Genomic DNA, 21,864 nt, shown 5'->3' with positions numbered 1-21,864 from the left:
ATGGGGTTGAGGCGAGGTGGTTACAATGATAGTATCAGAGCATTATTTTGTCCTTTGAGGATAAAGTCTGAAGCTATCCTGGGAAGGTATGGTGTTGTAAAGGATTAACTTGGCAGGCCTGGGTTTCCAAACCACATATTCCAAAGAAACGTCTAGCCTTTGACTGGCTTCTGAAGCATCAGTTCTAAGCCCTTGGGATATCCTGCCTGCTAAGAGTCTTTGTCCACCCTAGGCCTTATGCCAGGCCAGCTAGTCTATACTAACATTATGATTCACGGTCATGTTGCATCAGTGTGATCTCTGGAGAGGCTGGGGACTCAGGTCAGCTACCTGCATGCTTCATGCCTACATAATTATCCTCAATAAAAACCCTGGGACTTCCCTGGTGGCTCAGTGGTAAAGAATTTGCATGCTTGCCAATGCAGATTCTTTACACAGGATCAAAACTGAGACACAGGTACTGAAGTCCATGAGCCTAGAGCCTGAGCTCTACAACAAGAGAACCTGGTGCACTGGAACTAGAGAGTAGCCCTCACTCACCACAACTAGGGAAGAATCTGCAAAGCAGTGAAGATCCAGCACAATCAAAAATAAATAAAATTATTTTTTAAAACAATTAATAGGGAGTTCCTGGTGGTCCAGTGGCTAAGATTTTGTGCTTCCAATGCAGGAAGCCCAGGTTCAAGTCCTGGACAGGGAACTAGATCCCACGTGCCTCAACTAAGAGTTCACTTGCCACAACTAAGATCCAGAGTAACCAAAATAATAAATAAATATTAAAAAAAAACAATTAAAAAATAAAATAAAACAATTAATAAAAACCCTGGACAACAAGGCTCAGTGAGCTTCCCTGGTCGACAGTAATCTGTACATGTTGTCATACATCACTGCTGGGAGAATTAAGTACTGTCCACATGACTTCACTGGGCTTTCCTGGTGGCTCAGCAGGAAGAATCCACCTGCCAATGCAGAAGATTCGGGTTCAACTCCTGGGTCAGGAAGATCCCCTGGAGAAGGAAATGACAACCCACTCCAGTATTCTTGCCTGGGAAATCCCATGGACAGAGGAGCCTAGCGGGCTACAGTCCCTGGGGTAGCTAAGAGTCAGAGGCGACTTAGCAACTAAGTAACAACAACCACATACTACTCCACTGGAAGAGGACAACTGGAAGCCTGTTCCTGGTCTCCCCTGAGCTCTGCCCTAAGTGCCTCTTGTCTTTGTTGATTCTAATCCATATACTTTTACTGCAATAAACCACTGCCACAGGTATAACAGCTTTTCTGAATTCTATGAACTCTTTGAGCAAATCATGAACCTCAGGGTGGTCTTGGACACACAATAGGTACGAACACTGTAAGTCAGTCCAGGTTCTGATATAATGGGAATGTAGTCAAGCCTCAGAGCTCATCCCCAGGAGAGCTGCAAGCTCAGCCTACCTCTGTGTTCTCTCAGCCTCAGAAAACTTTCAAGAAGTTCATAGGGTTTCAGGATCAAATTTAAGTCCTCTAGATGAGGAGGAAACACAGTCAACCCTAGGTATGGCCACTGAAATTCCTATCCCCTAGAGTTCAGATTGGCTCACTGAGAGGACACACAGAAGGGGACAAACATGGATCATTAGAAGCAAAAATGTTTTAATTATGTAAGTGATCCAAATGCATTTTAGACAAATCAGAGGATAGATTTAAAAAGCAGATTCAAAACTTCTTCATTGGCTACCTCCCTGAGACAACCACTATCAATATTTTGGGGACAATCCATGACTCATCATTTATTCATTATACAAATATCTGCTGAGCATCTATTGATTTTATGAGACTATAGCAATCAATGGCAGAACCATGATTCTAGCGGAGCTCAGTGTCTATTGGGAAATCAGCTATTGCCCAACTCTCCCAGACCCTCCTCCAAGTCACATATGAAACAGAGGTTTTTAATGAAAATGAGTCCATATAGAACAGTAGTTCTCAAAGTGTGGCCCCCAGGCCAGCAGCATCAGCTTGTAATTTCTAAATGCAAATTCTCAGGCCCTACCCTATACCCTCTGAACCAGAAATCCTAAGGGTTAGGCCTGGCAATCTGTTTTAATCAACCCAGGTGATTCTGATAATGTCACTGATAGAAAAAAATACATGCTGCATCTGGCTTTTCTTATCCAACGATAAACCATGAACACATTTCCATATCGCCAAGTATTCTTTCTTGCACATTTTAATGGCTGCATAATGAGCTAACTAGAGGCACTGCTGGGCCTCCACTTTCCTGACCATATCTATGATGGGTGTTTTAGTTCGCTTCAATTTGTGATAAAAATCATTTACTTGGTGTACTTTGAGCTTTACTATTTGCTTTCTCACAAATGCACAATATGGACTGGTACCCAAAAATGTTCTGCTCTTGAGAACCTACATGATCTGAAAAAACTAACGGGACTGAGAGTTTTGTCTTGGAGACATAGCATGTAAGGATATATTCTGTGTGGGGGGTCTGTCTGTTTTTCCCTCCCTTCACATAAAACCAAATGAGCCTTTCTGCCTTAACTTTGCTTTAATGAAGAAGTCAGAAGGAAAAACACAGCAATTGTTATTGTTTTTTGCATTCACACCTTTTCCTCCTGGGTTAACTTTTCAGAACAAGACTGGATATTGACATGGGTGATAAAAATGCATAGGCATGACTCACCAGATGGCAGGTTTCAGTCTGAACAACCTCTCTGCTGCCTGGACAGCCTTCCCAACATCATTGGCCAACATGCTGACACTGAAGAACTGACCTACATCCCAGTAGTTGTTCATTTTCTCCAAGCTCCCTTTTCTTCCCAACAAACTGTTCAGCCGGACACCTGAATAATTTGAATTTTAGATAAAGTTAAGACAAATCTTCCTAGTTTCTATCATATCATGTAAGCCTTTAGATAGAGGAGAAACTGGGCATTGTATTTGGGCTGCAGCCTCACGTATGCTGTCCCTTTTGCGATATAATGCTGGTTGTTTTTGTTGTTGTTTAGTCACTAAGTTCTGTTTGACTCTTGCGACTCCACGGACTGTAGCCCACCAGGCTCCTCTGTCCATTGAATTTCCCAGGCAAGAATATTGGAGTGGGTTGTCACTTCCTTCTCCAGGGGATCTTCCCAACCCAGAGGTCAAACTCACGTCTCCACCATTGGCTGGCAGATTCTTTACCACTGAGCCACCAGGGAAGTCCCCTTAATGCTGGTTATTTGAGCGTAATTTTGAACGCTGGACTTGTGTTGTCAAAGCATATCAACATGTACAGTCATGAACAGCTTTACCTATTTTCCTCAGTTCCATGGAAGTTTCAAACTGTTGTCCAGCAACTATCAGCAATACCGCAAGGTTGATTCCTGAATAAAGAGATGGCTGGAGGGCAAACCCTTTGCGATACCTGTAATTATAGAAGCACCAAAACTCCCTTTATATCAGCTTATTATAGTAGAAGAAAAAAGTGTAAATAATAGCACATATCAACCTTCTCATGAAAATTTTTACTACTCTGTTTTCCAGCTCTTTGCCCCTCCCTGCCCATCTTTACAGATAGCTACGTGCACCAATCAGATAGCTTCTTAAAAATTTCATAATAGCAACACAATAGCACTAGGGAGTTTTAAAATCTTTCTTCATCAGATTTATAGCTTTTAGAGAAAAGCTATGGTCATTGTATAAAATAAGGAAAGTACATTAAAGTGTACAAAAGATATTTAAAACCTATTATAATTCTACCCCCTAAAGTGAGCCACAATTTCAACATATCATTTTTAATGTTATACTCCATTTGCACACTGAGCATTTTTTATTTCACAGAAATCTCAACAGGTATAGGCCCTTTCTCTGTAGGCCGTCTGTTTGTTTGTATGACAAAATGGAATTATTTTTTCATGTAAGAAGCCATTCTGCCAAAATGTTGGATCCCAAAGAGCAGTGGCATAAAGTGAGAGAAGGGGAAGTGATGGTTTACATTAGGATAAAGAACAAGATCCTACACTGTGAGTGCCATTTTTATACTGAAAGGTTCACCATGCCATTCAAAATTTTCTTATTTATCACTTGTCTACACATAAAAAATGTATTTCTCTTCCATGATGAAGTATGAATACCAAGATCAGGGAAAAAAGAATCTGATCAATGAAGTAATGACACAAAAATGTCTTTCTGTAAACCAGTAGTGATTTTATCACTCATGTGACAATAGGAGGATTAAGCACCAACAAAACATTCATTGTGAAAGGGAGAACTTATCAGTTAAATCTGATCATGTCATGAAATCAGTTAAAATCTGATTCTGTGAACTTTGTGGCATGATACAAGTACCCTCAAGTGGAGCCGAGGACATGAAAAAAGTTCTTCCAACCCCAGTCAACAAAATTCCAATAAAATTGAACCCTCTCTCCCTCCCATTCCTGGTATGTTTTGGGGATTTTAAATTCCATATGCTACTATATGTGACTTTTTTTTTTTCCATTTTCTTTTATTATAGAAAGCTATCTGGGAAGAGGGCATAGGGTGGTTTCTCTATGTTTCTTATCCACAAATCAAACAGGCCCAGCTTGGGGACAGACAAGTCTCGAATTCGCAGTCAGGACTGCAGTCCCAGGTTTGTGTCTGTCTGTCCAGCCCCATGACTTTGGACTGGCGCCCTGCCTCCCTGAGCCTCACGGTCCACATCTCTGAGAGCAGGACGATCCCCATGGCCTCACCAGAGCCAACATGCCTTGACCAGAAGATTAAGCTTCGCGTGCTCCTGTACTCACAGCACTACCTTCCGAATTGCACGGAGGGGGCTCCGATGACTTCCTTGAAGGAGCCACAGGCAGTCATTTCCTGACCTGGGGGTTGAATTCCTGCCCACGGTGGTGGGAACACAGCTTCCTATTTTGCCCCTGCCAATTATTTTCCTCCGTTTCCCTTCCCTTCAACACCCCGAGTGATTCCTCTTGACCATGCAGTGCATTGGGTACTACTGGGGATTAACTAAGACTAAAAGAAGGTCCCCACCCTCTAAGAACCTATACCATGAAAGAGGTCGTAAGATCTACACACAATTAGTGAAAATACTAATTTTCATGAGTGTGGCAAATAACCTAAAACCACACAAATCCATCTAGAGGGACTCACAGGAGACAGAGATGCTTGAGATGTGGCACGAAGATGGACAGAACTGTAACAGCAGCGATTTAGAAAGGGAATCCCCAGCACAGAAAATGGCAGGAGCGGAGATGGGAGTTTGGGGAGCTCCTAAGGAACTCTAGTTTACGTGGACATATATCAAGTAGTGAGAAACAGGGCTGGGGCAGGTTGGAGAAAGTCTGCAGAGCACCCAGAACAGTGATCTATGAGTTTGAAGTTGTATTTAGTAGGGAGTGCAGAGGTATTTTGGGTCTTTGAGCTTCAGGAAAAGTAAGCTGTTAATCTATGAAGGATACACTCCACAGACACCAAGCAGAGAACCTACCTGGGATACTGTTAGAACATTCCTGGCAAGAAAGTAAAAAAAAAAAAAAATTGGCACCGACTGAGGGTGGTGCTGATGGGAAACGATGGTTAGGGAGGAAGGGAAGGCTCACAGAAGGGCTGGAATTGGGAAGTGACTGTATGGGGAGATAAGTAAGTGAAAGTCACCAAACATTAAGCAAAAGTGCACGCGAAGAAGGCTAAAGAATGGTGGTAAGACAGCAAGACAATGGAAGCTATCCCTTATGGAGAGGAGGGAATAACTTCAGTTTTAGACATATTGAGTCTTAAAGACCAGCACCATCTTGAAAGAATAGATAAGCAAAGAGTGGGGCAATGTGGGGCCAAAGCTTAGGATAGGGGCTGGGCTGGAAACTGACTACAGTCCAAGGTGTGGGAGTGACTGGGATTACCAGGGAGCAGAGTAGATGGAGAGAAGAGGGGAGAGGACAAAGTCCAATTGATATAGAATGAAAACAAAGAGGAGGGGGAAAGGGAGCAGTCAGAATTAAATGAGACCAAACAGCGCTACCAAGAGCTCTTGTGATGGAAATGGATGATGTAGGCTGTTTGCTCTATCTTCAAATACACCCAGGTTCTGACACTTCATTGTTTTCATCATTACTACCCTGGTTCAAGCTACCATCAGCTCTTCTCTGAGTTTCTAACTGTTCTCTGGGTCAGCCCTCATACACGTGGCAGGTTACTTAATAACCACAAACCCCTGCCAAACCACTAAGCACATGCCTTGGTCAGGTCTCCCTCTCACAGGTGGAATCTGCATCTCCACCCCTTTGAATCTGGGCCGACCATGTGGTTGGCTTTGACCAAGAACATGTGGCAGAACTGACCTTGTGAGAGTTCCTGAGCCTTGAGAGGCTTTCTGGTTTCCACATTCACTCTGTTAGAATGCTGTCCACCATGTAAGGGAGCTGGTCTTGCAGGACTAAAACCACTGCTAGAGAATGGAGGCTCCCACCAACAGCCAGCACCAGCTGTCACATGTGACTGAGGCCATCCTGGACCTTTCAGCCCTGCTGACTCTCCAGATGACTACAACCTTAGGAATGAGTTCGGCACTTCAAGACTAGAATCGGCAGAGGAACTGCCTGGGCAATCCACAGAATCATGAGAAATCGGAAACCCTTGTGTTAAGCCACTAGGTTTTGGAGATGCTTGTTATGCAGAAAATGATAGCTGACACACCCCCTAACATGTATTCTTTGCATAACCGTGAGAGTCCTCTGGTTAAAATGCAGCTTAGATCTTGTCACTCCTCTGCTCAGAACATTCCAGCACTGTATCATCTCACTCTGAGTAAAACAGTCTTCTTCTTTTGCATTTCCTGCCACTCCCCTCCTTGCTCCTGCCTCATCATCTTTGCACATACTCGGCATGCTTCCTCCTCTGGGTCTTTGCTGAGGAGACCCCCCTCAGCTCTTGTTCTTTCTGTCCCCCACCCCACTTCTGGAACACAGTTATCTGCAAGGCTCATTCCCTCACCACCTACACTTTATTCACCTTCACTGAGCATCCTATATTAAACTGCTGACAACTCCCAAACCTCCCTTCCCTTGTCCCTGATTAACTTTTCCCCAAAGCCCTCACCATCAGCTGATATTCTATGTTACTCTATTTGTTTGTCTGACTTTCCTTACCAGCAAGGCAAGGTCCATGACGGTGTGGATTCAGATCTGCTATTTATCCCCACCATCTAGAAGAGTTCCTGGCATGCAGTAAACCCTCAGAAAACATTTGTTGAATGAATAAATGAATAAGAAATGAACAGCTCACTGAGAGGATAATGCCATGATGGTGGTGGAACAAGGTTCTAGAAGGAAGAGCTGGGAAGGAGGGTGCTGAGCTTCCTTGCCCCTATAAATGCATGAACTTATGAGAAAAGTGTTACCAGCAGAAAATCCTGTTTCTAATGGTTTCCTTTTGGAAAAAAGAATCTGGAAATTCCCAGACCACATGAATGGCATCTTTCTTACTGCCAGCAAATGGGCAGATACACATATGTAGGGAAAAGACCTGGACCCTGAGCTTGTGCAATTCTCTTCTTTGCAAAGATGCATGTGTTACTGACGAAGGCGGAGGGTTTACCATTCGATGGCGCTGTCTCTGCTGGCATCATCTTTGCAGTCTGAATCTAAGAAGATGTCCTTGTAGATCCTCCCACAGAGGCAGAACATGTCAGGGGCTGGGTGGTCACAGCTCTGCAGAACCTGGAGCATGACCTGCAGGGCCTTCTCACGATCACCTGCGCTGTTTCTCCTGAAAGATTCAGTGATAAGATGACACGTCTGACTCAAGACACGGAGTGTATATATCTATGTCTATGTCTATATATGCATTCATTCTGTGAAAGGCTGGTGCAAGGATGTTGTGCTTTAACAGGAAAAAATTTTAATTATCTTTCATTTTTCATATTCAAATGAAACAAGTGCTTAAGATCCACACCAGTAAGTATCATTAAATCATACTCAGTCCTTACCTGATTTTTTCTAAGTTAGACCTAGACTGTGGATGAAAGTGTATGCAGATCAATGTATTTGGAAAGACAGAAAAAAAAAATAATATGGCATCCTCCTGTCGCTGGATGGAGAGTAAAGATTTCAGAAGCTAAGCCTGAATCATGAGGATGAGATAGTCTGACACAAGGTTCCTTTGGAAAAGCCACAGGGTCCCCAAATGAATTTAGAAATATATCTTGGCATTTCTTGACCTGAAATGTCTTGCCATCCTCAAACAGGGAATAACTCTACCAGTAATTCCTGTTATACTCATCAGAATCAGAATTTATTTATATATTCACAGATTACAGTCTTCTTTATTAGTATATTATATGGTAAAATGTTCATTTTATATACAGTAAATGGATTTCTTAGACAGCTGTTAAATTTTTTTGCCACAAAATATCTTGAGTTTGTGGCTGTGAAATATTAAAAGTGTTCCTGTGAAGGTTTGGAAGCATATGTCCATCAGTAGTGAGGACTGATTAAGTCAACTATGGTTAATGCTGTTCATATTATAATATAAAATATTAAAACATTTCTAAAAATAAATGAAGCAACTTCTATGTAATACTGCTATGGAGAAGTCTCCAGAACATCCTGTTAAGACAAGAGAGCAAGGTGTTGAATACTGTGCACAGAATGCTACCTTTTTATTTAAAAAGGGGGGATGTGAACAATAAATGTATCTCCTTTCATTTCTTCATCAACCCACTCCAGTACCCTTGCCTGAAAAATCCCATGGACGGAGAAGCCTGATAGGCTACAATCCATGGGGTCGCAAAGAGTCGGACATGACTCAGCGACTTCACTTTCACTTTCATTTCTTCAAAATGGAAAATAAAACGGTAAGAAAAATGGCTACTGATAGGTTGAGGGAAAAAAAAAACATGATGAAGGGGGAAGGGACAGATAGAAAGTTCCATTAATATGTCTTGGAATTTGGCTTTGAAACTACATAAGATTTTTACATAATTACTTTAAAAAATGAGACAATTCTTAAAATATTGCCTAAAAAGAGCTTGCTAATGAACATACTATCTGAATTTGTGGCTGGGGCAAAACAAAACAAATGAACCTATACATCTGGTTGACAGCTTACTCACAAAAGAGAAACAAATTTATCACATGATTTACAAACACAACAATCCAATTGTATTTTCCTAAGAGGATATAACCTAAGGAAAAAATATAAATGCAAAGAAATCTTATAGAGTTTCCAGTAATCATACTATATAAGTGATAATAGTGTGTGTGTGTGCGCAGTCATGTCTGACTCTTTGCCAAGCTCCTCTGCCTATGAAATTTCCCAGGCAAGAATACTGGAGTGGGTTGCCATTTCCTCTTCTAGGTGATCTTTCCATCCCAGGGATCAAACCTGTGTCTCCTGCATTGGCAGGCAGATTCTTTACCACTGAGCCACCTGGGAAGTCCAAGTGATGAGACTAGTATGGGTGCTTTGAAAAAGAATACAAAAATATTAATTTAGTATCATTAAGAACCAGAATTTTCAGCATAGGAGGAATAAATAATCAAAGAAGCAAAAATCCTATAGTCCTAAATTTGGATTGGAATATCAGTAGGAATTCATGAGGTGGTCTCCCCAGCTCTATCTACCAAAAAGGTCCAAAGCAATGACCAACTCAGTAGCAATGAGAACCTTCAAGCACTGACTGGGGTCATTAAACATCATCTCTCACTAAAGAAACCAGGACTCCTTGAAAGAATCACTGATTCAACATGTCTAAGATGATCCTGGAACATCTTAACCCACAAAGAAGCAAAGAAGCTACTAAACTCTTATCAAAGACTCAGAAGCCAACTTGAAAGTTTTTGGCTAAAGAGGGGACAATTTGAGCATTAAGAAGAAAAATAACTATAAAGCATTGAAATACATTAATTATCACTAAAATTATGAGTTCATAAAGATCTTATAAAACCTCACTGGTCACTCTTGGAGGATACTAACAAACCAATTCACTGTTTTTGAAAAATGATCAAGGCAAAATTAAGCATACAGCCTCCTTTTCCCATACAAACTGTAACCAAGTCATTGATGAGGGAAAATTTCTCTTTATAAATAAAGTATTTGTGCTACTAACTCAGGAATTAATTATAAAATTCAAATATCACTATTTTACAACTTCTAACAAAATAATGGATCTAAGAAATGATCATCAAGGGCCACTAGCATCACAAAAAGAAAAAACAGATGAAGTACACAATCAACTATTAAGTAGTCTTTAAAAAAATAAAACCAACCTAAATAGACATTTCTCCAAAGAACAGATAGTGAAAAAAGCACATGAAAAGATCCTCAAAATCGTTCATTATCAGAAAAATGCAAATCAAAACTACAATGAGATATCACCTCACAGCAGATAGAATGGCTATAATCAAAAAACGCTACAGGCAATACATGTTGGAGAGGGTGTAAAGAAAAAGGAACCCTCCTACCCTGTTGGTGGGAATGTAAATTGGTACAGCCCCCACGGAGAACAGTATGGAGGTTCCTTAAAAAACTACAAATAGAACTGCCACATGATCCAGCAATCCCACTTCTGGGGAGATTATCAGGAGAAAAATATAAATCGAAAAGATACATGCCTCCCAATGTTCACTGCAGCACTATTTACAATAGCTGAGACATGGAAGCAACCTAAATGTCCATCAACAGAAGAATGAATACAGAAGATGTGCTGTATACGTACCATGTAATATTACTCAGCCATAAGAAAGAAAGAAATAATGGCATCTGCAGCAACATGGATGAACCTGGAGATTGTCATACTAAGTGAAGTAAGCCAGCAAGAGACAGGTATCATATGATATCACTCATATGTGGAATTCAATTTTTAAAAATGATTCAAATGAACTTATTTACAAAACAGAAACAGACTTAAAGATGTTGAAAACAAATTTACGGTTACCAAAGGGGAAACATGGTGAGAGGAGGGATAAATAAGAGCTTTGGATTAATATGCACACACTATTATATACAAGATAGGTAACCAACAAGGACCTACTGTATAGCACAGGGAACTCAACTCAACATTCTGTAATAACCTATACAGGAAAAGAATCTGAAAAAGAATGGCTATATGTATATGTATACTGATTCACTTTGCTGTAAACCTGAAGCTAACATGATATTATAAATCAACTATACTCCAATATAAAATAAAAATTAAAAATTCACACCAGAATCTGAAATAAGCCTCCAGATTTAACTACCAACTTACAGGAGTTGCGGGTTGGGGGTGGGGTGCGGCAGAGGGACTTACTAAATTATACCACAGGGATATGATCAACAAAATCCAGAAATTTGCTAACTTTACATGACAAATGCTTCTTTGACAAGAAGAAAAAGAAAAAAATTAGAGGAGAAAAGTTGATAAAAACTAAGAGTATCAACAAAATGCAATGTGTAGACTTTGCCTGGATCATGTTAAACAAACTCACTGTAAAAAAAAAAAAAAAGACACAATTTGGAAAATCTGAACACTGATATTAAGGAAATATTGCTAATTTTTAGGTATGATAACTGTGATGGTATTTTATAAAAAGTTCTTAATCTTTAGGACAATACCTTATAGATGAAATATTTATCATTGAAATATCATGTCTTTGCTTCATAATTAACCCAGTGTTGGGGTAGGGGGAGTCAGTGGGAGTGGGAAACAAAACTGGTTTGTGATGGTAATTACTGAGGTTGCTAAGGGATAAATTGGGGTTCATTATGTTACCCTCTACTTTTGAATATATTTGAAATTTATATAGTAAAAAAAGGGATGGTAATAATCCTGACTTAACAATTATACTTCTGGAATCTATACTATAGAAATAAGATATATAATACATATATATTTTCAAGAATTTTTGAACAAATGTTTATCATGGCATTGTTCACAATAGTGAAAAACTGGAGATGATCCAAATATCCATTCACAAAAGGGAAGTAAAATATATTTTGTAACAACCAAACTACAGAATATCATAAAACCCTTGGAGAGAAGCAAATCCATATCTAATTATATAGAACATCCATAATAGCTCAAGGGGAAAAAATTGCTGAACTAAATGAATAGCACGATCCCACTCTGTAGTAAACACTATTCACACATAAGTTTACGTGCAGAGACAAAAGTCTGGAAGGATACACATTAAATTGTCCAAAAAATGACTGCTGAGATTTGTACAAGGTGCTCCTGTGCTTATTTTACTAATAACTATTCTAATAAAGAGATTATTCTTTTTAATTTCTGGGCAATTTTACAATAGGCTCTTTTTTATGCTTTCTCTCCTGAGGACCCGTACCTCAAAAGACTACTATGTCATCCAAGAAGACAGATTAGTACCTAAAACAGCCTTTCTCAACTGGGGTTCTGCTAGAGTAACCCTAGGGAAAATTATTTGATTATCTGAGTGACTATTTTCTCCATTCTCCCAAAGATGGTACATAGCCCCATTAAGGATGTATGAGTTTATTCAGTTAATACAATGAATGCCTTAGGGCTTAATTCTCTTGGAACCCAACCTGGGCTAAGAAGGGCTAATCTAGACACTTGACATCCTTTTGGAAGCCTGCAATAATTAGGCCTCTACTTCAACTCAGACTTTGTCTATTTTCTGTCTTGGTCTTGTCCTAATACATTGAATCCTTCCTCTCTTTGGCCATAGGATCTCTTGATGAACAGCCTACCCATGATATGCTTTAATTTTTAAGAGCCAACAGCTACCAACTCAACTCAAATTTACTAAAGTATTTAAATAATTTCTAGAGTCTGTTGTGAGAAAATGAAAAAATTAAAGCTTTAATGTGGCACAAAATTTCTATAACTGTTATGAGCCAACTTTTGAGGTGTTCAGATTCTGAAAAGAATGTACTTAACTCCTTTAAATGCTTAATTATTGATTTCAGTCCAAGTTTGTTTGGTTGGTTTTCTTTAGATCAATTACATCAAGATTTCCCTTGAACTTTTTCATTAACTTGAAACTTACCCCTGTTTCTCACAACAAAAGGTCTTTTGAGGATAAACAAAACAAAGAATCAAACATTTGCAAAAAGTGAAAAGCAAAGGGATTTTCAGCTTAAAAGCCACTTTCAGATAGGTGCTAAACAGCTAATCTCTTTAGTGGTTAATAATCAGTTTTCAGATCTGCTTATTATTTTCAGATCCCAAAATATCCAAGAATAAGCCTATAGATAAATACTTCTGTGTGTAATCAGTCCAGCCACATCTGTTTCTGATAACAAGACCATTTCACAATTTAATAGAGGAAGTTAACGAAGACAGTGGGGTCTCAACCTTGGCTGCATACTAGAATGACCTAGGGAGCTTTAAAAATCTTGCTGTCCAGGCTGTACCTCAGACCAATTAAATCAATCTGTGGAGATGGGATTCAGGCATCAGTATCTAATACTGGACAGTCTGATTCAGTAGGTCTTCATCATTGCTAAATCCACTGATTAATTCTCAGCCCATGTCTTTGACCTTCCAGCAGCATTAGACCATTGAGTACTCCCTGCTCCTTGGACCACCTTCTTCCTTGGCTTGCAGAATACCACACTTTCTAAATTTTTCTTCTACTTCAGTCTAATTTTCTAGTTCCTATTCATAGCGCTGATCTTTTAACACTAGAGTGTCCCTAGGCACCATGCTTGGACTTTTCATCAGTAACTGCACCAGATCCCTTGGTGATATTATCCAGCATCAAGATTTTTCGAGCCATCTATAAATATATTCTGACGATGCCCCCATTTCTATCTGCAGCCCAGAGCACTTCCCTAAACTCCAGACATATATCCACTGCCTTCTAGGCATCTCACTTGCATGTCTAATACCTCAAACTTAGTGTGTTCAAAACAAAACTCTTGATTGTCCCGTCAAATCTGTTCTCACAGTCATCTTCATCTTAATGATGGCTGATCCATTCTTCCTGTTATTCAAGCCAAAAACTTTGGAGTTAAGTTTCATTACTTAACTTTTGTTCACTTTTTTTTTGTTCACCTTTTGTTCACTCAACAAAATCTGTTGGCTTTTATTTCAAACCATATCTAAAAATGGCCTACTCTTCATGAATTCTACAATGACCACCCTGGTCCAAGTCACCATCATTTTCTGCTTCCACTCTTACCCCTCTACAGTCTATTTTCAACACAGCAGTCCAAGTGATCCTGCTAAACTCTAAGTCTGAACATGTCTCTCAAAACTCTCCATATAAATCATGTATCTGATAAGAAGTTAACATTCAAAATATATAAAGAACAACAACAACAAAAAACCCACCAAAAATCTGATTTAAAAATGGGCAGAGGATCTCATAAACATTTTTCCAAAGAAGGCATACAGATAAGCTAACAGGTACATGAAAAGATGCTCAACATAGTTAGTCATTAGGGAAATGCAAAAACCATGAGATATTACCTCACATTTGTTACAATGGCCATCATCAAAAAGACAAGAGATACAAGTGTTAGTGAGGATGTGGAGAAAAGTGAACTCTTGTGCCCTGTTGCTGGGGATATAAATTGGTGCAGCCACTATGGGAAACAGTGTGGAGGTGCTCAAAAGATTAAAAACAGAACTACTCTATGACCCAACAACTCCACTTATAGGCATTTATCTAAAGGGAACAAAAGTACTAAGTCAAAAAGATACCCACACTCCTATGTTCAATGCAGCATACTTTTCAATAGCCAAGACATGGAAAAACCTGTGTCCATACACAGATGAATGAATGAAGAAAATGTGATGTGTGTGTGTATACACACACATACATACACACAAACACATACATAGACACATGTTCACAATGAACTATTATTCAGCTATAAAAAAGTAAGGAATCTTTCCATTTACAACAACAAGGATAGACCTTGACAGCCTTATGCTAAGTGAAGTAAACCAAAGAGAGAAAGAAAAATACTGTATAATCTCACTTATACATGGAATCTAAAAACAAAAAACTGAATTCATAGGTATAAAGAACAGATTGGTGTGCCAGAGGGAGGGGGTGAGAGATGGGCAAAACAGTAAACTGGGTCAAGACTGCAAACTCCCAAGTATAAAATAAGTAAGTTTTGGGGATATAATGTACAGCATGATGACTATAATTAATACTACTATATTGCATATTTGCAAATTGCTAAGAGAAACCTTAAAAGTTCTCATAACAAGAAAAAAGATTGTTTATGTAAGGTGGTGGATGTTAACTAGACTTATTGTGGTGATAATTTCACAATATACACATATATTGAATCATTATGTTGTACACTTGAAACTCATATATATGTTATATGTCAATTACATCTTTTAAAAAAAATTCCCCCCAGTGGTTCCCACCTCAGAGTAAATGTCAATTCTCTTATGATGCCTGACAAGGTTCTGTAAGATCTGGTCCCCACTGTTTCTCCAACCTCATCTCTTACTACCCTCTCCCCCCACCGTCACTTGCTCTGCTCTAACTGCTCTGATGTTCTACATGCTGATACCTCGACCTGGAGAGCTCTTCCCCTACAGTTTACATGGTATGTTCCCTCATCTCTTCCTGCTCTTTTCTCCAAATTGCTCTCTAATAAGTGAGGTCTTCTCTGAGCACTCAACTTATAATTGCCATCTCCCGGACTCACTGCCCCTCCTTATCATCCTAACCTGTTTTCATAATTTTACTTATTTTTAAATTATCTCCCCCTATTTAAGAATATAAGCTTCAAGATGGAAGGATTTTTGTTATTTGGTCTGTTTTCTGCTGTGCCCCAGGGCTTAGAACTGGATCTGCTAAAAAAAAAAAAAGAGTCTATCGAAGGAATGATATACTGAGCAGGACTAACTGTACTGACATGGAAAGATCTCCGAGTGCTGACTGCTAAGAGAACAAAGAAAATAACAGAACATCTCACACATGGTCTTGTATTTTAAAAACCCTGTGGTATGACAGTTTAGTAGCATGTAAAAGTTGACAAGATCATCTGAAAGGACATACACCGAACTGACAAGAGAGGTTACTTCTGGAATACAAGTGGGATCACAGATTAGAATTACAAGGGACAACTGCTTGAAATGTATTTTTTCAATTTTTCATAAGGATATATAAACATATTCACATATTACTGATGCAACAAAATGCATGGAGTAAAAACAGAAGACTGCACTGGAAATCGTATAAAGCTAGATTCCAGTTATTTTCACACCATGCAGTATCCACCTGAATTCGGAACAAGGTACTTGCCCTTTCTGTGCCTCGGTTCTTCACTTGAAGAGTATGTTTGGCTTTGCTTGCCTCACAAGGTTACTGTGAGCCAGAGGTCTGCCAGAGCACTGGTTTGTCATGAATCATCCTCTCTGCCTCTCTGTGTTCTATACTGTGTGTCTGTGAGAGAAATTTTATAGAGTGGGAGACAGAGTTCCAAAATGACTTTCTTCTAAGCCAGCTCTAAGAATTAAAAGCAAAAGGTCTCATTTGACCGGTTTCTTTTTCAGAGCAAACTTTTCCTTAGGTTGCCCATCAAAAACCTTTTAAAGAGACTTCTGCTTCTTATCAGGATGTAGAAGAATGTGACAGGCCCTCAACTCCTGAGGTAACAATAAAAACACAGACAATATAAAAATTATACTGAATGAAAGTAAGAACTACCTTAATTAAATACATTCCAGAGAAAAATGGACCTTTCAGAGTGAGGAGAGAGCTGTGATAGCTTCCACAGCTGGGAGCCTGCTCCAAGTACTGATGAATGGAAGAGACAGCTCTTCATAGGGAAACTTCACAAAGACAAGGAGACCATCAGCCAAGCTTTGAATATGATGATGGGTGATGGGACAAAATGGGATCTGGAAGGGTCCCTAAGCAAACACAGATCACTTAGTGTAATAATGCTCTGGCCTCACACCCACCCCCGGAATTCTGCCAAGAAAGCCACAGTGAATGAAAGGCTCAAAAGTAGAAGGACACCACACAAATTCTCACAGCACTCAGATTCTGGGGCTCTGCCAACACTTAATCCAAAGATACCAGAAAGCAGCCCCACACCTTCTCTGCTCAAATACTGAGAGAATCAAAAAGGCAGCAGAGGGGCAAGAGGTTGGGGTTGGGCTAACCACAAGTAAACAGAGTCTACTTAAAAGGAGGGTCCATCATCAGATAAATGAATAAAGAAACTGTGGTACATATATTCAATGGAATATTACTCAGCCATGAAAAGGAACACATGTGAGTCAGTTCTAACGAGACAGATGAACCTAGAGCCTATTAATCAGAGTGAAGTTAAGTCAGAAAAACAAATAACGGATATTACTGCATATATATGGAAGCTACAAAGATGGTACTGGTAAACCTATTTACAGGCCAACAATGGAGACACAGACATAGAGAACAGACTTATGGACATGGGTGGGGGGAGGAAGGAGAGAGTGGGATGAACGGAGAGAGCAACATGGAAGCATATACAGTACAATGTGTAAAACAGATAACCAATGGGAATTTGCTGTGTGATTCAGGGAACCCAAACCAGGGCTCTGTAACAACCTAGAGGGGTGGGAAGGAACGGGAGGTGGCAAGGAGGTAAAAGAGGGAGGGGACACATGTATATCTATGGCTGACTCATACTGATGTATGGCAGGGGCCAACACAACATTGTGAAGCAATTTTCCTTCAATTAAAAATAAACAAGTTACGGAAAACAAAAAGGAAGGTCCATCCCCAACCCAGCTACCCTTCAGGAGAAATATGAAAAACATCAGTCATACATGTTCATTGCCAGACCTAAGAGAGGGCTCAGACATTCAGGCTAATAAACAAAACAAGCTGAAATTATATGTCAGTCTCCACTGTTCTTGTACATAAAATGTCTAGAATATAGTAAAATTATGAAATAAGCATAGGAGCAAGAAAATGTGGCCCATAATTGACATAAAATAATTAGCAGAACCAGATCCAGAATTGACTATGACTGAATTTAACAGACAAGAACTTTAAAGCAACTATTGTAAATACACTATTTCTATAAATATAATGCATATGTACATGTGAAATGAGAAGGTATTTTGTAAGAGAAATGGAAATTCTCAAAAACCAAATGAATATAATTCCTAGAACTGAAAAATTCAAAAAATTTAAAAAATAACCATTGAATGGGCATAACATCAGATTTGGACACTACAAAAGAAAAGATGAATAAACTAAAACACAAGTCAATTGAAATTATCCAAATGGGGCTGGATGGTGAGGGAAAGTGACTACAAAAGGGCAAAAAAAAAAAAAAAACCCCAAAAATTGGGTAGGTAAAACATTCTATATCTTGATTGTGGTGGTAGTTACATGGGTGTATTTACTTGGCCAAAGTCATAACATTGCACACTTAAAATGGGTGCAACTTACTGTATGTAAATTATTCCTTAATTACCTTAATAAAGTTGACTTAAAAATAAACAGAAACTGAGTAGTGTTTCTGATAGTTCTGTCCTGCAGGCCACTCACTGGCCTGTTTGCCCTCATATACACTTCTGTTTTCCTCTGCAGTGCTCTGCATCATGGGGGGGCTGACTCCTCTAGGCTGCTTCCCAGGCCCCCAAATTGGCTGATTACCAGTGGGAGGTACTGGTTGACGAGCAGCCAGAGGAGGTGAAGAAGCCAGAGCCCTTTCTCCTTCTTTCTGTGTTCTGTGTGGAGGTTTTAGCAACCAGCTGCATCTCTTCTTTACACTGACTCCCAACATGCTGGCTCACAATAGTTCCATGTGATCCTGGCTCCTGGGTTCTGGTAACGTCACCTCCTCCCTGCGTCCCTCCGGCCAAGGGAGAGATGGGAGCTGCTTCCTGCTGATGCTACTTTCTGAGCTGCCTCAGTTCCCTGTTTGCCTTCACAGCTCTTCCTTCACCCGTATAACCAGTTTCCTGTATTATGTTTCCTATATTCTAAATACTTAAGAGTGGTTTCTGTTTCCTGGTTGGATACTGACAGATGCACACTGCCACAAGAAAGCAGGTGCCCTATTCCAGCCAGATGCCTCATATTTACATGCAGAGAAGGATCAGTTGAGGCAACCTGTTTTAGTGTGAGCAATGCCTAGAGCCAAAGAAACATATGAACCAGAATGGTTGTGTTTCTCCTCTACAAATAGGACCTAGTTATGTAGCAGGGCAGAACTACAATTCAATCATTTCACCTGTGCTCCCATCATCCCACTTTTTCCTGTTTCCTGGGACCACAGGACAGTATCTGTGAAGACTGGGCTCTAGGTGGGCTGGCAGGCCCTGATGAGGAGCTGGGCATTCTCAGGCTGGCTTTCCCATTCTCACAGAGGCCACAGAGGCTGAAGAGTGTTCCTGCCTGAACTCATGGTTTTCTCTCTGATACGCTCCCAGTGATCTCCACACAGATGGATCCAGTTCAACTCTACTCCTTATTTGCAAGCTGTAGCAGAGACTAGGATGTGCTCACTAAACCCCATCTATTTCTTTTCCCCTGGGCACTCAATCATACCACATTTCCCAACTTACCTTGAAGTGAGGTTGGGCTACGAGACTGGATTTTGGTCAATGAAATGTGCTAACAAGTAATGATCACTTCCTGACTAGACTGATACAGATTTTCCTGGCACAATCAAAAAGTAGAAACAACATAAACATCCATCAACTGATGAGTGAATAAATAAAATGTGGTCTATCAGAACAATGGAATATTAATCAGCCATAAAAAGGGAAGAAGTATTGACATATGCTCCTGGAGAAGGAAATGGTTACCCACTCCAGTATTCTGGCCTGGAGAATTCCATGGACTGTATAATCCATGGGGTCACAAAGAGTCAGACATCGCTGAGTGAATTTCACACATACACACACACAGATATACGCTACAATATGGATGAACCTTGAAAACATTTTACTAAGTGAAAGAAGCCAATCACAAAAGATCACATAATATATGGCTCCATTTATATGAATTGTCCAGAATAAGCAAATTCAGAAGCAGAAAGTAGCTGAGCAGCCTCTGAGGGCTAGGGAGTGAGGTGGGGGAAGAGGAATCAACTGCTAATGGATGGCCAAAATAGATTAGTGGTTGTTTAAGGCGGGGGAGGGAGGCTAGTGGAAAATGAGGTGGGGGGTGGTGATTGGTAATAGATTCAGGGTTTTGGGTGCAATACCCAGATACTCATATAGATCCCTTCCAACTATATACCACAGTAGTGATCATTTAGTCATATAGTCGTTCAATGGAATGGAAATGTTCAATGGATAGAAATGTTCTAAAACTGATTAGTATAATGGTTATACAACTCTGAGAATATATTAAAAAACCACTGACTTGTATACTTTAAATGGGTGAATTGTATGGTATGTGAATTGTGTCTCAGTAAAGCGGTTACAAAACCAACAAAACATCCCTGGCAATTCACCATGGTTGATCTTGTCATTTATCTGAAAGGAGATCTGAGGAACTAAAGAGGGCAGAGCCTGAAGACGGAAAGAGATTGGGTTATCAGGCAATCACCAAAAGAAGAGACTGTCGAAAGGGGATACACTCACCTTGGAACGCTGTGTAAGTGAAAATACAGTTTCATTGTGTTAAGTCAATGAAGCTGTGACTCCATTTGTTCTAGCAGTTACCCTACCCTGACTTGATACACAAGTCACCAACACTGAGAAGGCATGGGTTTCCTTGGTGAGAAGGAGCAACTCCCCTCTGAGTCTGCATCAAATCTCACTTAACAGACACCTGGGATCCCCCACTATGGAGACTTTCTCACTGCTGACCCTGACGTAGCCTATGCAGCCCTAGAATTTCCTCAATCCCCTGTGTTGGACCCTGCCTTACTTCAACTAGTTTATCTTTGAATGGTGGTATTACCAGTAACTGTGTTTTTATATATCAGTATACACTGAAGATGTATTACTTGCTTGTCTTTTTTTTTTTAATATAAAGAAAAATACCATTGATCTGCTTTCTACCACCAAATCCTTAACTGTTGCATCCAGATACTCACATGGATCTCTTACAACTTATACACCACAGTTGTGATCATTTAGTCATATATTCATTCATCCACCCAATAAATACTTACTCAGCACCTACTATGTGGTATGGGGTAGACAACGACCTAGTATACCATGGCCCCTATTCCCCTCAGGCTTACAATCAGGGAAGGGATGATAAATATTAAACAGGTAAACACAGAAATGTGAGTGCTATGAAGGAAAAGAGCAAGTGCCATGAGAATGAATAGCAGCATCGTTTTTAGGTTTGGTATTATTAGCAATATCAACCTCTTTCAGAAAGAGACATTTAAACTAGACCTTGAAGTGCCATTTGTGACAACATGGATGGACCTAGAGGTTATTACAATAAGTAAAATAAGTCAGAGAAAGACAAATACTATATTATTTCACTTACATGTGGAATCTAAGAAGACAAATCAATGTAACAAAATAGACATAAACTCATAGAGAACAAACAGGTGGTTGCCAGAGGAATGGGCTGAGGGGATGGGTGAAAGAGATGAGGGAGATTAAGAGGTACAAACTAACTTCCAGGTGCAAAATAAATGAGTCATGGGGATGAAATGTACTGCACTGGGAATATAGTTAATAATTATGTAATATCTTTGTATGGTGACAGATGGTAACGAGATTTATCATGGTTATCATTTTATAACATACAGAAATATTGAATCATTATGTTGTACACACGGAAATAAGTGTTCTAGGTCAATTATACTTCAGTTTAAAAAATGACACTGGGTGGAAATGCATCAAAATGCCAATGGAAGTTATATCTGGGGGATGGGGATTATGAGTGATTCCTATTCTTTATGCCTTTATGTATTTCTAGTTGCCTGCAATGAACACATATTGCCTGTAAAATTAGAAGACAATAAATGCAA

General features: G+C 39.7%; 1 protein-coding gene across 1 annotated transcript in view; it reads right to left on the bottom strand.

Annotated features, from left to right (window-relative positions):
* MAP3K15 (mitogen-activated protein kinase kinase kinase 15) overlaps positions 1 to 21,864 on the bottom strand; it is a 136,545-nt gene that overhangs the window by 43,162 nt on the left and 71,519 nt on the right. The window contains exons 7-9 of the mRNA XM_061137496.1: positions 7,576 to 7,746; positions 3,294 to 3,406; positions 2,684 to 2,843 (exon numbers count right to left, since the gene is read on the bottom strand). Of these exons, the coding sequence (XP_060993479.1) occupies positions 2,684 to 2,843; positions 3,294 to 3,406; positions 7,576 to 7,746 (444 nt within the window). The remainder of the gene's footprint in view (positions 1 to 2,683; positions 2,844 to 3,293; positions 3,407 to 7,575; positions 7,747 to 21,864) is intronic.

The sequence above is a fragment of the Dama dama genome, chromosome X, assembly GCF_033118175.1.
Source record: "Dama dama isolate Ldn47 chromosome X, ASM3311817v1, whole genome shotgun sequence".
In the NCBI taxonomy this organism is placed as follows: domain Eukaryota; kingdom Metazoa; phylum Chordata; class Mammalia; order Artiodactyla; family Cervidae; genus Dama; species Dama dama.
The sequence above is the reverse complement of the archived record's forward strand: the minus strand, read 5'-3'. Positions and strand labels throughout refer to the sequence as shown.